Source organism: Scyliorhinus torazame, chromosome 1 (assembly GCF_047496885.1).
Source record: "Scyliorhinus torazame isolate Kashiwa2021f chromosome 1, sScyTor2.1, whole genome shotgun sequence".
Taxonomy (NCBI): domain Eukaryota; kingdom Metazoa; phylum Chordata; class Chondrichthyes; order Carcharhiniformes; family Scyliorhinidae; genus Scyliorhinus; species Scyliorhinus torazame.
In genome coordinates, this window is record NC_092707.1 from 370,819,270 (window position 1) to 370,834,406 (window position 15,137).

The 15,137-nt window shown below is 44.9% G+C and overlaps 1 protein-coding gene across 1 annotated transcript in view; it reads left to right on the forward strand.

Annotated features, from left to right (window-relative positions):
* opn3 (opsin 3) overlaps positions 1-14,833 on the forward strand; it is a 57,856-nt gene extending 43,023 nt beyond the window's left edge. The window contains exons 2-4 of the mRNA XM_072511463.1: positions 1,038-1,357; positions 8,733-8,984; positions 14,402-14,833. Coding sequence (XP_072367564.1) covers positions 1,038-1,357; positions 8,733-8,984; positions 14,402-14,698 — 869 coding nt within the window. The 3' untranslated portion in view covers positions 14,699-14,833. The remainder of the gene's footprint in view (positions 1-1,037; positions 1,358-8,732; positions 8,985-14,401) is intronic.
* The last annotated feature ends 304 nt before the right edge of the window (positions 14,834-15,137 follow it).

Below are 15,137 nucleotides of genomic sequence, written 5' to 3' on the forward strand. Positions count from 1 at the left end.
AAGTCACCAGCACATTGTCTTTTTAATTGACAGTGACTCTGGGGACAGGGTGGGGAGCGAGGGGAAGTGAGGTTTTCTTTGCCTGCATTGACTGAGCTGACAGTGTGTAAATAAGTCACCTTGTGCAAAATATTAACTCCAAAGAACATATCACTTGACACAACAGCCTGTATGTACAATTTTTAAAAAAAAATTATTTTTAAAAATTTATTTGTTCTCTGGAAGTTATCAATGTGGCCGTGGCAGCATTTTGTTGCCCATTCCTAGTTCTTGCCTTGAGAAAGTGGCAGGTCATGCCAGGTCATGCCTATTAACTGCTCAACATTGCACAGATGGTGTTCCCACAATGTTGAGGGCAGTGAGATCCAGAAACTCTCAAAAGGGCACAGACCTTTTTTATTTTTGGAATTCTAAGTAAGTAAATTTTCACACTTGGCAGATGATGCAAATTTTTCACACATACAGATGATGCTAAACAATCCAAGGCTCATTAGAAGGCCCAACCTTGTATGTCCTCCCACTTAAAGAAAAAAATGCAAAATCCTTTTTCTAGAAACAGTAATTGCCCACTGAAGGCTTGGAAATAAATTCTAATTAATATATAGGGACGAGACCAGCCTTGCATCACTGTATAGGGAGGAGCAAGATTTACAGTTTCCTCTCCTAGATGTATTTATTTTTAACAATCTTCGGTTGGGACCAAAACCCTTGTGACTTTTGAGATTTAAAATGGAGTGAAGAAGTAGAAGTTGGTTGATATCACCCCCTCCAGGTCGCTTATTGTCCTGACTTGGGAAGTATATCACTGTTCCTTCACTGTTGCTGGATCAAGGTCCTGGAATTCTCCCACAGCATTGCGTGTGTACTTAACACCTCTGGGACTGCAGTAGTTCAAGAAAGCAGCTCACCACCACCTTCTCAAGGGCAACTAGGGATGGGCAATAAATTCTGGCCTAGCTAGCGAATCCCATCAATTAATCGAAAGATCTACAAAGGACAAGATTAACTTACTGTATCTTTGTCACTTAACTTCACAGGAATTTCATCAATAATGTCACTGGCTGCCTTAGCATATGAGCGCTACCTCCAGGTGGTGAGTGCAACAGCGATGGGCTTTTCCTGGGCTTGGCGTGTAATCATGTACATTTGGCTTTACTCACTGGCTTGGACTGGAGCACCACTCGTTGGCTGGAACAGATACACTCTGGAGCAGCATAAACTGGGTTGCTCTGTGAACTGGGAGTCCAGATACCCCAGTGATACCTCGTTCATCCTCCTTTTGTTCCTGTGCTGCCTGTTTATTCCTGTAAGCATCATGGCCTACTGCTATGGGAATATTTTATGTACTTTAAGGATGGTAGGTAAAAATCAGTTACTTCTATTTTCAAAGTGTGAATTGTATGTCAGGCAAACACTTCAGAACGGCAAGGCTCACTTTCAACCAGCTGCCTTGGTGTTGGTCAGTCTTGGGCGGGTGGGGAGGGGCAAGTGCGTCTCCTTGGTTTGTCTTTGCTCATTTTGCTGGGTGTAATGCACTTCCGACAGAGATGTGCACCTGTTTTCTGCCTCCCACTTTGGGCCTTGGAAAGTCTACCCGAAAAATGAGAAAACACTGCCCTAATTTTGGGTAATTTATATTCTGATAATCACAACGGCAAGGACATTTGACCCATCTCCTGTACCCCTTGGAGGTTTCTTCCTTCCGTGCCTTGTCAAAATGCCGTTTTGCTTCCGTGATCTCAAGACCATTCCAGGTATTAATCTAACCTGTATGGCAAGTGCTTTGTGGTGTTAATCCTCAGTTTTGCTTTATGCCTGCATGCTTCAACTCCAAATAGCACTCCTGGTTTAATCTTTTCTTTCTTTTTCTTTCTATCAAGTTTTTTTTAATTGTCTCAATGATCTACTTGAAAGGTGACATTTCCCCAACCATTCTGGTGGTGAGTACTGAAATCCTAAAGTAACTTACCTTTACAGGAGCAGATCTTGGAGTTTCAGCGGGAACGCAGAGGCAGCTGGAGGGTGAGTATTTGGGTAAAACACTTACCTGCTCCCGTTTTTTTCGGTCCCTCTCTGTTGTTTTTTTAAAATTTCAGTGTTTAAGGCGGGAACAGGAAGTTCGACCCGCGGACTTCTGGGAAGTCCCTCACCAATAAATTCTGGTGGAGAGGAAACCCGAGACACTACACGTGTAGTGTCTCCCACCCGCCCTCCTCCTCTAACCTAATAATAAAACCCATTGGTGTGAGGTAAGTACCATATTTTATTACTATTATTTTTTTTTTTTAATTTAATTTAGTTGTTAGCTAGATCTTGGTAGAAAGTTAGAGGGATGGCAGGGAAGGGAGTGCAATGTTCCTCCTGCAGGATGTTTGAGGTGAGGGATGCCGTTAGTGTCCCTGCTGATTTTACCTGCAGGAAGTGCTGCCATCTCCAGCTCCTCCAAGACCGAGTTAGGGAACTGGAGCTGGAGTTGGAAGAACTCCGGATCATTCGGGAGGCAGAGGGGGTCATAGATAGCAGCTTTAGGGAATTAGTTACACCAAAGATTGGAGATAGATGGGTAACTGTAAGAGGGACTGGGAAGAAGCAGTCAGTGCAGGGATCCCCTGCGGTCGTTCCCCTGAGAAACAAGTATACCGCTTTGGATACTTGTGGGGGGGGGGGGACTTAACCAGGGGTAAGCCATGGGGTACGGGCCTCTGGCACGGAGTCTGTCCCTGTTGCTCAGAAGGGAAGGGGGGAGAGGAGCAGAGCATTAGTAATTGTGGACTCGATAGTCAGGGGCACAGATAGGAGATTTTGTGGGAGCGTGAGAGACTCACGTTTGGTATGTTGCCTCCCAGGTGCAAGGGTACGTGATGTCTCGGATCGTGTTTTCCGGGTCCTTAATGGGGAGGGGGAGCAGCCCCAAGTCGTGGTCCACATTGGCACTAACGACATAGGTAGGAAAGGGGACAAGGATGTCAGGCAGGCTTTCAGGGAGCTAGGATGGAAGCTCAGAACTAGAACAAACAGAGTTATCTCTGGGTTGTTGCCCGTGCCACGTGATAGTGAGATGAGAAATAGGGAGAGAGAGAGCAATTAAACATGTGGCTACAGGGATGGTGCAGGCGGGAGGGATTCAGATTTCTGGATAACTGGGGCTCTTTCTGGGGAAGGTGGGACCTCTACAGACAGGATGGTCTACATCTGAACCTGAGGGGCACAAATATCCTGGGGGGGAGATTTGTTAGTGCTCTTTGGGGGGGTTTAAACTAATGCAGCAGGGGCATGGGAACCTGGATTGTAGTTTTAGGGTAAGGGAGAATGAGAGTATAGAGGTCAGGAGCACAGATTTGACGTCGCAGGAGGGGGCCAGTGTTCAGGTAGGTGGTTTGAAGTGTGTCTACTTCAATGCCAGGAGTATACGAAATAAGGTAGGGGAACTGGCAGCATGGGTTGGTACCTGGGACTTCGATGTTGTGGCCATTTCGGAGACATGGATAGAGCAGGGACAGGAATGGATGTTGCAGGTTCCGGGGTTTAAGTGTTTTAGTAAGCTCAGAGAAGGAGGCAAAAGAGGGGGAGGTGTGGCGCTGCTAGTCAAGAGCAGTATTACGGTGGCGGAGAGGATGCTAGATGGGGACTCATCTTCCGAGGTAGTATGGGCTGAGGTTAGAAACAGGAAAGGCGAGGTCACCCTGTTGGGAGTTTTCTATAGGCATCCAAATAGTTCGAGGGATGTAGAGGAAAGGATGGCGAGGATGATCCTGGATAAGAGCGAAAGTAACAGGGTGGTTATTATGGGAGACTTTAACTTTCCAAATATTGACTGGAAAAGATATAGTTCGAGTACATTAGATGGGTCGTTTTTTGTACAGTGTGTGCAGGAGGGTTTCCTGACACAATATGTTGACAGGCCAACAAGAGGCGAGGCCACATTGGATTTGGTTTTGGGTAATGAACCAGGCCAGGTGTTGCATTTGGAGGTAGGAGAGCACTTTGGGGACAGTGACCACAATTCGGTGACGTTTACGTTAATGATGGAAAGGGATAAGTACACACCGCAGGGCAAGAGTTATAGCTGGGGGAAGGGCGATTATGATGCCATTAGATGTGACTTGGGGGGGATAAGGTGGAGAAGTAGGCTGCAAGTGTTGGGCACACTGGATAAGTGGAGCTTGTTCAAGGATCAGCTACTCCGTGTTCTTGATAAGTGTGTACCGGTCAGGCAGGGAAGAAGGCGTCGAGCGAGGGAACCGTGGTTTACCAAAAAAGTGGAATCTCTTGTTAAGAGGAAGAAGGAGGCCTATGTGAAGATGAGGTGTGAAGTTTCAGTTGGGGCGATGGATAGTTACAAGGTAGCGAGGAAGGATCTAAAGAGAGCTAAGACGAGCAAGGAGGGGACATGAGAAGTATTTGGCAGGTAGGATCAAGGAAAACCTAAAAGCTTTCTATAGGTATGTCCGGAATAAGCGAATGACTAGGGAAAGAGTAGGACCAGTCAAGGACAGGGATGGGAAGTTGTGCGTGGAGTCTGAAGAGATAGGAGAGATACTAAATGAATATTTTTCGTCAGTATTCACTCTGGAAAAAGATAATGTTGTGGAGGAGAATGCTGAGACCCAGGCTATTAGAATAGATGGCATTGAGGTACGAAGGGAAGAGGTGTTGGCAATTCTGGACAGGCTGAAAATAGATAAGTCCCCGGGGCCTGATGGGATTTATCCTAGGATTCTCTGGGAAGCCAGGGAAGAGATTGCTGGACCTTTGGCTTTGATTTTTATGTCATCATTGGCTACAGGAATAGTGCCAGAGGACTGGAGGATAGCAAATGTGGTCCCTTTGTTCAAAAAGGGGAGCAGAGACAACCCCGGCAACTATAGACCGGTGAGCCTCACGTCTGTAGTGGGTAAAGTCTTGGAGGGGATTATAAGAGACAAGATTTACAATCATCTAGATAGGAATAATATGATCAGGGATAGTCAGCATGGCTTTGTGAAGGGTAGGTCATGCCTCACAAACCTTATCCAGTTCTTTGAGAAGGTGACTGAACAGGTAGACGAGGGTAGAGCAGTTGATGTGGTGTATATGGATTTCAGTAAAGCGTTTGATAAGGTTCCCCACGGTAGGCTATTGCAGAAAATACAGAGGCTGGGGATTGAGGGAGATTTAGAGATGTGGATCAGAAATTGGCTAGCTGAAAGAAGACAGAGGGTGGTGGTTGATGGGAAATGTTCAGAATGGAGTTCAGTTACAAGTGGCGTACCACAAGGATCTGTTCTGGGGCTGTTGCTGTTTGTCATTTTTATCAATGACCTAGAGGAGGGCGCAGAAGGGTGGGTGAGTAAATTTGCAGACGATACTAAAGTCGGTGGTGTTGTCGACAAGTGTGGAAGGATGTAGCAGGTTACAGAGGGATATAGATAAGCTGCAGAGCTGGGCTGAGAGGTGGCAAATGGAGTTTAATGTAGAGAAGTGTGAGGTGATTCACTTTGGAAGGAATAACAGGAATGCGGAATATTTGGCTAATGGTAAAGTTCTTGGAAGTGTGGATGAACAGAGGGATCTAGGTGTCCATGTACATAGATCCCTGAAAGTTGCCACCCAGGTTGATAGGGTTGTGAAGAAGGCCTATGGAGTGTTGGCCTTTATTGGTAGAGGGATTGAGTTCCGGAGTCAGGAGGTCATGTTGCAGCTGTACAAAACTCTGGTTCGGCCGCATTTGGAGTATTGCGTACAGTTCTGGTCACCGCATTATAGGAAGGACGTGGAGGCTTTGGAGCGGGTGCAGAGGAGATTTACCAGGATGTTGCCTGGTATGGAGGGAAAATCTTATGAGGAAAGGCTGATGGACTTGAGGTTGTTTTCGTTGGAGAGAAGAAGGTTAAGAGGAGACTTAATAGAGGCATACAAAATGATCAGGGGGTTAGATAGGGTGGACAGTGAGAGCCTTCTCCCGCGGATGGAAATGGCTGGCACGAGGGGAAATAGCTTTAAACTGAGGGGTAATAGATATAGGACAGCGGTCAGAGGTAGGTTCTTTACGCAAAGAGTAGTGAGGCCGTGGAATGCCCTACCTGCAACAGTAGTGAACTCGCCAACATTGAGGGCATTTAAAAGTTTATTGGATAAACATATGGATGATAATAGCATAGTGTAGGTTAGATGGCTTTTGTTTCGGTGCAACATCGTGGGCCGAAGGGCCTGTACTGCGCTGTATCGTTCTATGTTCTATTCCTTGTAATTGTCTTGATCATTATGAATGAGCCACTTTCTGCGCTAATTTTAAGGCTTGCATGTTTCTCGTATAGTTTTATTTTCCAAAATTGAAAAAAAAAAGGAAAAGTTCATGATTTTATGTCACCTGTTGCAATCCTGCCAGAAATACTGAACCTGCAAATCTTCAAGTCTCCATAGGGTGGGTTAGGGTCAGGTAAGATATTAAACTTGATCCTCAAGCCCCGTATTTTCAGGTTTAATTGAGATGGGACAGGAACTGGTAGAAGTTCCCCTGAGGACGGGAGTCCCTCATTTAACCTGTTCCATGTTTTAACTCTGGCCAACCTGGTTTTCTAGGCCTCGGGCAACCTGGGATCTCATGGCTGCCTCCTATATTGTATTTCTTCAGAATGCCTGATCAGCTCTCGTGGCGACTTGAGATTTTAAAAAGAATTTCCAATTAAGGGGCAATTTAGCGTGGCCAATCCGCCGCCCCTGCACATCTTTGGGTTGTGGGGGTGAGACCCATGCGGACACTGGGAGCATGTGCAAACACCACGTGGACAGGGGCCGGGATCGAACTCTGGTCCTCGGCGCCGTGAGGCAACAATGTTAACCACTGCGCCACTGTGTCACCCACAGCTGAGTTGATATTTATATTTCCATAGTAAGCTTGAGCCAGATTGGCGGCATTCTGCTGATTTTAGTTTTGATGAGGCAGCTATTGGGGACTCCCTGTAATTGATCTCTGTATTCCAGAATTGGAGAGGGAAAGAAAATCAACTGGCCTCCCTGTCCCGTTCGATCAGTTGTTTTAAGCCCGATAATTGGTGTAGAATCCCGTTGGTGCAGAAGGAGACCATTTGGTTCATCACGTCAGCACCAACCCAAGATCTCAATTCCTTGGCCAACACCATCGTCCTCTCCCATTGATCATGGCCAATCCACCTAACCTGCACATCTTTTGACTGTGGGTGGGAACCGGCGCATCAGGATGAAAAACACTCACAGGCATGTGGAGAATTGTGCAAATTCCACACTCAATGGGTCCCTGATGCTGTGAGGCAGCAGTGCTAACCACTGCCATCGCTGCTGACATTTGCATACTGCCTTGGATCATACGTGATGCATGATTCACTGGATAAACTGTGTAAAGCTGGACCCTGTGGAACTATATCATGATATTCCAGAATTCTGGATAAGTGGGATGAAAATCCAATACATTTTTTAGACCTGATTTGTCTACAGATTGGAATAATCTTAATGCAGAGACCTAAATTCATATCCCCTCGGCAGTTGGATAATTTAAATTCAGTTGATAAAACTTGGAAAAAACATTTAGTAATGGTGACCTTTAAACACTGCGATTGTCCTGGAACAAAAGAAGAAATGTACAGCACAGGAACAGGCCCTTCGGCCCTCCAAGCCCGTGCCGACCATGCTGCCCAACTAAACTACAATCTTCTACACTTCCTGGGTCCGTATCCCTCTATTCCCATCCTATTCATGTATTTGTCAAGATGCCCCTTAAATGTCACTATCGTCCCTGCTTCCACCACCTCCTCCGGTAGCGAGTTCCAGGCACCCACTACCCTCTGCGTAAAAAAACTTGCCTCGTACATCTACTCTAAACCTTGCCCCTCTCACCTTAAACCTATGCCCCCTAGTAATTGACCCCTCTACCCTGGGGAAAAGCCTCTGACTATCCACTCTGTCTATGCCCCTCATAATTTTGTATACCTCTATCAGGTCTCCCCTCAACCTTCTTCGTTCCAGTGAGAACAAACCGAGTTTATTCAACCGCTCCTCATAGCTAATGCCCTCCATACCAGGCAACATTCTGGTAAATCTCTTCTGCACCCTCTCTAAAGCCTCCACATCCTTCTGGTAGTGTGGCGACCAGAATTGAACACTATACTCCAAGTGTGGCCTAACTAAGGTTCTATACAGCTGCAACATGACTTGCCAATTCTTATACTCAAAGCCCCGGCCAATGAAGGCAAGCATGCCGTATGCCTTCTTGACTACCTTCTCCACCTGTGTTGCCCCTTTCAGTTACCTGTGGACCTGTACACCTAGATCTCTCTGTTAATACTCTTGAGGGTTCTACCATTCACTGTACATTCCCTACCTGCATTAGACCTTCCAAAATGCTTACCTCCCATTTGTCCGGATTAAACTCCATCTGCCATCTCTCCGCCCAAGTCTCCAAACAATCTAAATCCTGCTGTATCCTCCGACAGTCCTCATCGTTATCCGCAATTCCACCAACCCATCGGTTTCACTGGAAACTCTTTCTGATTCACTAATATCCTTTTTTTTTTTTAGGAAGGATCTGCCGTCTTTACCCGGTTTGCCCCATATGTGACCCCAGGCTCCTGATTATTGTGGTTGACTCTTATCTGTGTCCTCAGAAATGGCCTTGGAAGCCATTCCATCCAATAAATGCCAGAGGGGCTCAGTGGAACAACATATGGCAAACACAGCAGGTTAATCCATTCCAAATTATAACTTCTTTGTCTCTACAGCTTCAAAACATTCAAGATCTTCGGTCAGTCCGACTTGCAAAGATATTAACGAATGAGAAGAATGTGACGACAATGTGTTTCTTCATGATCTTCATCTTCTTAATCAGTTGGGTGCCATATGCAGTGGTATCCCTCATGCTGATGTATGGTTACGCTGACATCGTTACCCCCACCATAAGCATTATTCTTTCACTGCTTGCCAAGTCGAGCATGGCATATAATAATGTCATTTATATCTGCATGAGTGAAAAGGTATGTTGGAACGCTTCTAATTAAAATATAAATATTTTGCATCCCCTTGCTAACGAAGCCAATATGAATATTTTACATCCCCTTGCTAACGAAGCCGTTTGAGGCAGTGACTGATTTATCATTCAGATTATGAAGGTTCCACCTCTTGACCCTTGGTCTTTGCCATGTTAATGATCTCTGCGAGAGTGGTAAAAAAGGATGTTATAGTGGACCACAGCACTCCTTAGTTACAGGACGAAAATTAATCATTGAAACATTTTGTCACCCAATTTGTATGTTGTAAGAATAGGGCCCTTGCTTGCATGCATTTATCTAATACTTTGCAAAGATCGAACCAAACATTCTCAGTGAGACCAGGTTAGAGCTGGTTAAATTAAGCAATGGGAATAATCAATCTTGACATGATACAGCGAACAATAGAACAGCGGAAGTAGTAAAATAGTATTTGAAGTCTTACTTGCTTAACTTGTCATCCACCTTCCGAATCTGGGCTTCAAGCTTGTTTCCCTCTCCCCATATCTTTCCCAGCTGATGGGTTAAATAAAACTGTCTTCCTCTGTCCTTCTCTCTGTTCCCAGCTAGAGAGAGAGCTGTCTGTTAGCCTACTGGCTAATCATCATAGGATCCAACTACCTCTTCTCCCTCTGCTTGACCTGCAGGTTATTGTTTTTGGGTGAGGCAATAGGTTTGCATTGGGTGCGAAATGTCTGGTTTAGGGTACATTTAGCTATTCAATAGTACTTAGCCTTTTTTTTTTGGCCTCCGTTTATCTCCGCAGAGGCCGCACCTAGTCATGGGTAACCCCCCCCCCGGTTTGTGGGAAACTAGTATTAAACAGCGCCCTGGTGAGGCCTCCAAGGTGTGACCGTTAGGTACCGATGCCAGAATTTATGATGAAATAACTGCACTGATAATCATTAACGGATATGTAATTGGGATCATGGGAGACCTAGCTCTGGGGTGAATAAGGATGGGAAATCTGGGGGTGTTCAATATTCAGGAAAGAAGAAAGGAAAGTGAGGCGAGGTAGCGTTGCTGGTTAAAGAGGAGATTGACGCAATAGTAAGGAAAGACATTAGCCCAGACGGTGTGGAATCTGTATGGGTGGAGCTGTGGAACACCAAAGGGCAAAAAACATTTGTGGGAGATGTGTACAGATCACATCAGTAGTTGTGAGGTTGAGGAAGGCATCAAACAAGAAATTAGAGATGTGTGCAGTAAGGGTACAGCAGTTATTATGGGTGATTTCAATCTGCATATTGATTGGGCTAATCAAACTGGTAGCAATGCGACCGAGGAGGATTTCCTGCAATGCATAAGGGATGGTTTTCTCGACCAATATGTCGAAGAACCGCAGCAAGCCATCCAAGACTGGGTATTGTGCAATGAGAGAGGATTAATTATCAATGTTGTGGGGTGAGATTCTTCAGGAAAGAGTGACCATAATATGGTTGAATTCTTCATTAAGATGGAGAGTGACACAAGTCTGAGACCATGGTCCTGAATTTAAAGAAAGCTAATTTGGATGGTATGAGAAATGCATTGGCTAGGATTGAGTGGTTGATGGTGGATAGGCAATGGCAGACATTTAAACACATGGATGAACTTCACAATTGTACATGCCTGTCTGGCGCAATAGTAAGACTGGGACGTTGGCTCAACCATGGCTAACAAGGGAAATTGGGGATAGTGTTACAGCCAAAGAGGAGGCATATAAATTGGCCAGAAAAAGCAGCAAGCCTGAGGACAGGGAGAAATTCAGCAGTGGAGGACAAAGGGTTTAATTCTGAAGGGGAAAATAGAATCTGAGAGTAAGCTTGCAGAAAACATTTAAAAACTGACTGCAAAAGCTTCTATAGATATGTGAAGAGAAAAAAACTGGTGAAGACAAATATAGGTCCCTTACAGTTGGAACCAGGTGAATTCAAAATGGGCAACAAAGAGATGGCAGACCAGTTGGACAATTACTTTGTTTATTTGGGTTTGTTTAATGTCATGTGTACCGAGGAACAGTGAAAAGTATTTTTCGGCGTGCAGCTCAAACACACATTTAGTACATGAAAAGAAAAGAAAAAATGTAAATACATAGACACCGGCATCGGGTGAAGCATACAGGAATGTAGTATTAATCAGGTCAGTCCATAAGAAGGTTATTTAGGAGTTTGGTAACAGCGGGGAAGAAGCTGTTTTTGAATCTGTTTGTGCGTGTTCTCAGACTTTTGTATCTCCTGCCCAATGGAAGAAGTTGGAAGAGTGAGTAAGCAGGGTGGGAGAGTCTTTGATTATGCTACTCGCTTTCCCAAGGCAGCAAGAGGTGTAGAGAAAGTCATGGGATGGGAGGCAGTGAAGTTTCTTGGGCCGAGCAGTTGCCATACCAGGTTGTGATGCAGCCAGATAGGATAACTAAGGAGGAACAAACATCTTTCCGGCAATGCCAGGACAAGAGGGTCTCAGCATGAAGGGGGAATTGAAGGAAATTTTTATTGGTCAGGAAATTGTATTGGGGAAATTGATGGGATTAAAGCCCGATAAATCCTCAGGGCCTAATGTTCTGCATCCGAGAGTTCTTAAGGAAGTGGCTCTAGAAATAGTGGATGCACTGGTGATCATTTTCCAGTGTTCTATAGACTCTGGAAGAGTTGCAATGGATTGGAGGGTCATTAATCCAACTCCATTTTAAAAAAGAGGAGGTAGATAGAAAACGGGGAATTATAGACCGGTTAGCCTGACATTGGTGGTGTGGAAAATGCTGGATGATCTAATTGAGCATTTGGAAAGTGGGACAGGATCGGTCCAAGTCAGCATGGATTCACGAAAGGAAAATCATGCTTGACAAATCTTCTGCAATTTTGAGGATGTTACCAGTGTGGACAAGGGTGAACCAGTGGACAGTGGATGTTGTGTATCTGAACTGTCAAAAGGCTCTTGACAAGGTCCCACAGAAGACATTAGTGAAGCAGCCAGATAGGATGACTAAGGAAATTAAAGCTCATGGTATTGGGGGTAACGTATTGATATGGATAGAGACAGGAAGCAGAGTGGGAATAAACATATTCTTTTCAGAGTGGCAGGCAGTGACGAGTGGGGTGCCACAGGGTTCAGTGCTGGGACCCCAGCTGTTCACAAAATACACGAATTATTTGGATGAAGGATATCTCCAAATGCTGTTTAGCACAGGGCTAAATCGTTGGCTTTGAAAGCAGACCAAGGCAGGCCAGCAGCACGGTTCAATTCCCGTAACAGCCTCCCCGAACAGGCGCCGGAATGTGGCGACTAGGGGCTTTTCACAGTAACTTCATTTGAAGACTACTTGCGACAATAAGCGATTTTCATTTCATTTCAAATGTGCAGACAACTCTAAGCTCGGTAGCAATGTGTGCTGTGAGGAGAATGCAAAAGAGGCTGCAGAGTGACTTTGACAGGCTGGCTGAGTGGGCAAATACTTGGCAAATGCAATATAATGTGGGTAAAAGAGGTTATCCACTTTGGTGACAAAAACAGGAAGGCAGATTATTAACTGAATGGTGGCAGTTTAGGGAAAGGGGAAGTGCAATTGGACCTGGGTGTCATGGTGGAACAGTCGCTGAAGGTTGGCATGCAGGTACAGCAGTCAGTGAGAAAAGCGAATTGCATGCTGGCCTCCATAGCGAGAGAATTTGAGTATAGGAGTAGGGATGTCTTGCTGCAGTTATCCTTGGTGAGGCCACACCTTGAGCATTGTGTGCAGTTTTGGTCTCCTAGTTTGAAGAAGGATATTCTTGCTATTGAGGGTGTCCAGCGAAGGTTCACCAGACTAATTCCTGGGATGGCAGGGCTGACAGATGAAGAAAGATTGGATGGACTGGCTTGTACTCATTGGAGTTTAGAAGAATGAGAGGGATCTCATAGAAACTTACAAAATCTTGATGGGACTGGACAGGGTGGATGCAGGAAGAATGTTCCCGATGTTGGGATGTCCAGATGTAGTGGTCACAGCCTAAGAATAAAGGATAGGCCATTCAGGACTGAGATGAGGAAGAACTTCTCTCAGTTGTGAACTTGTGGCATTCTGTACCACAGAAAGCTGTTGAGGCCAGTTCATTGTACATATTCAAGAGGGAGCTGGATGTGGCCCTTGCAGCTAAGGGGATCAAGCGGTACGGAGAGAAAGCAAGAGTGGGTACTGAATTTGCATGATCTGCCATGATCATATTGAATGGTGGTGCAGGCTTGAAGGGCCGAATGGCCTACTCCTGCACCTATTTTCTATGTTTCTATGAGAATTATGCAAACGCATATTTAAATGGCAAAATTTGTAGATCTGGATCATGTCCAGTGCTGCGAGGTCCAGATCAGGACATCTCGCAAAGTGTTTCTGGCATCGGAAATCTCATGCGAGGCCGCTCATGAAATTCAACTGCCTCATCCCAACACCAAGATGGGCATGACAGGTTAGTTAAATTGCATGCCATTGTCTCATTCGTCAAATATTGCTAAGCTTTTCTGGCATCGCATATCTCATGCTGAGGCCTCTCGCGAGATTCTTGGATCACAGAATTTGAAGGAGGCCATTTGGCCCATCGAGTCTGCACTGGCCCCTGGAAAGAACACTCTACTTAAGCCCACATCTCCACCCTATGCCCGTAACCCAGTAACCCCACCTAATCTTTTGTTTAGATACTAAGGGCAATTTTGCATGGCCAATCCTCCTAACCTGTACATCTTTGGACTGTGGGAGGAAACCCACGCACACACTGGGAGAACATGCAGACTCCGCACAGACAGTGACCCAAGCCAGGATTCGAACCTGGGACTCTGGCGCTGTGAAGCAACAGTGCTACCCACTCTGCTGCCCCAATGGCTTCGTCCCGACATCCGAGGCCTCTCGCGAGATTCAACGACCTCGTCCTGACACTAAGTTGAGCACTATGAGTTTGTTAAATCGCGCCCATTGTCCCATACTTCTGAAGTTGATTTTTCACCTTGACATTACACACTAACTGGGTTGGATTTGTGAGGTGGGGGAGAAAGCTCGTATGAGGATAACATTGGGCACATATAAAACTGCTGACTGAACCTGCTGTCTAGGCTCACCCATGACCTGTGAAGTGCCAAAGTTGGAATGTGTTTCTCAGAAAAACCTGGCGTCTCCTCCATTATTTATGTTTTTCGAGTTTAAATAGAGGTGATGCAAAGCCTAACATTCATTTACTTGCATCCCCGCAGAGGTTTCTGGAAAATAATCAGTAGCAGGAATAAAGTCCCTGATTTTCCACCCACTTGCCATTGGACTAGCTTAACCCTTACAAGCAGCTTGCTGGCCGGCACTCCGTGGGGAAACTAAGTCCTGAGGAGTATCGGGAAGGCTATGATTTCATTGTTCACGAAAATGGTTAATGACCATTTCAAATATTTTTTCTGTGACTTTTCTTTTACAGTATCGATGGTGCCTAATGCAACTATTTTGCTCTCGTCTGATGAGAATTAAGTGGATTATAAACAATCATGCTGTTGAAGCCGAACGTGACGAGCCGATCATGTTATCGAAAAATGTCGTGGTCCGGCCTAAAAAGAAAGTGACTTTTAATTCATCTTCGATAATGTTTATCATAACCAGTGATGAAGCTCAGGATATTGATAGCACTGCTGAACTTGATGCCACGAATCTAAACATCATCCAAGTGAGACCATTAAATTCAGAAACAGCAAAAAGAGAACATTTTTTAAAAAATTGAATACTGTCGCATATTGCAGGAGTATCTTTTCTCATTGTAATCGGAATTGTGTCCTATAAATAACTCTCCACTTGTAACTTCTGTAGCATCGTGTAGTTAAAGAGGAAAAGCAATGATAAATTTATGTTCTTTAAAGGTGAAGTGTCATTTTTCATTTTCTAAATCTTTTCTGTAATATACGGTGCCAAACATTTAGAAATTTTGAGATGTTAAATGTGACGTGTGGTCAAAGTGTCAACAGAATTCCCCTCCTGTCGGAGGAGGTAAATCTGAAGAAATCAGTGGCGTGTGGTATTTATTACCTTGTGAAATGCTTGCATTCTAAGCAATTGTCCTCATCTAATGTTCTGATATAATAATTCCTGCTTAATATTTCAGAATACTTCCAACATTTCATCGATCTTATTAGCCAGGAATTTTATTGAATCTAGTCTTGCTC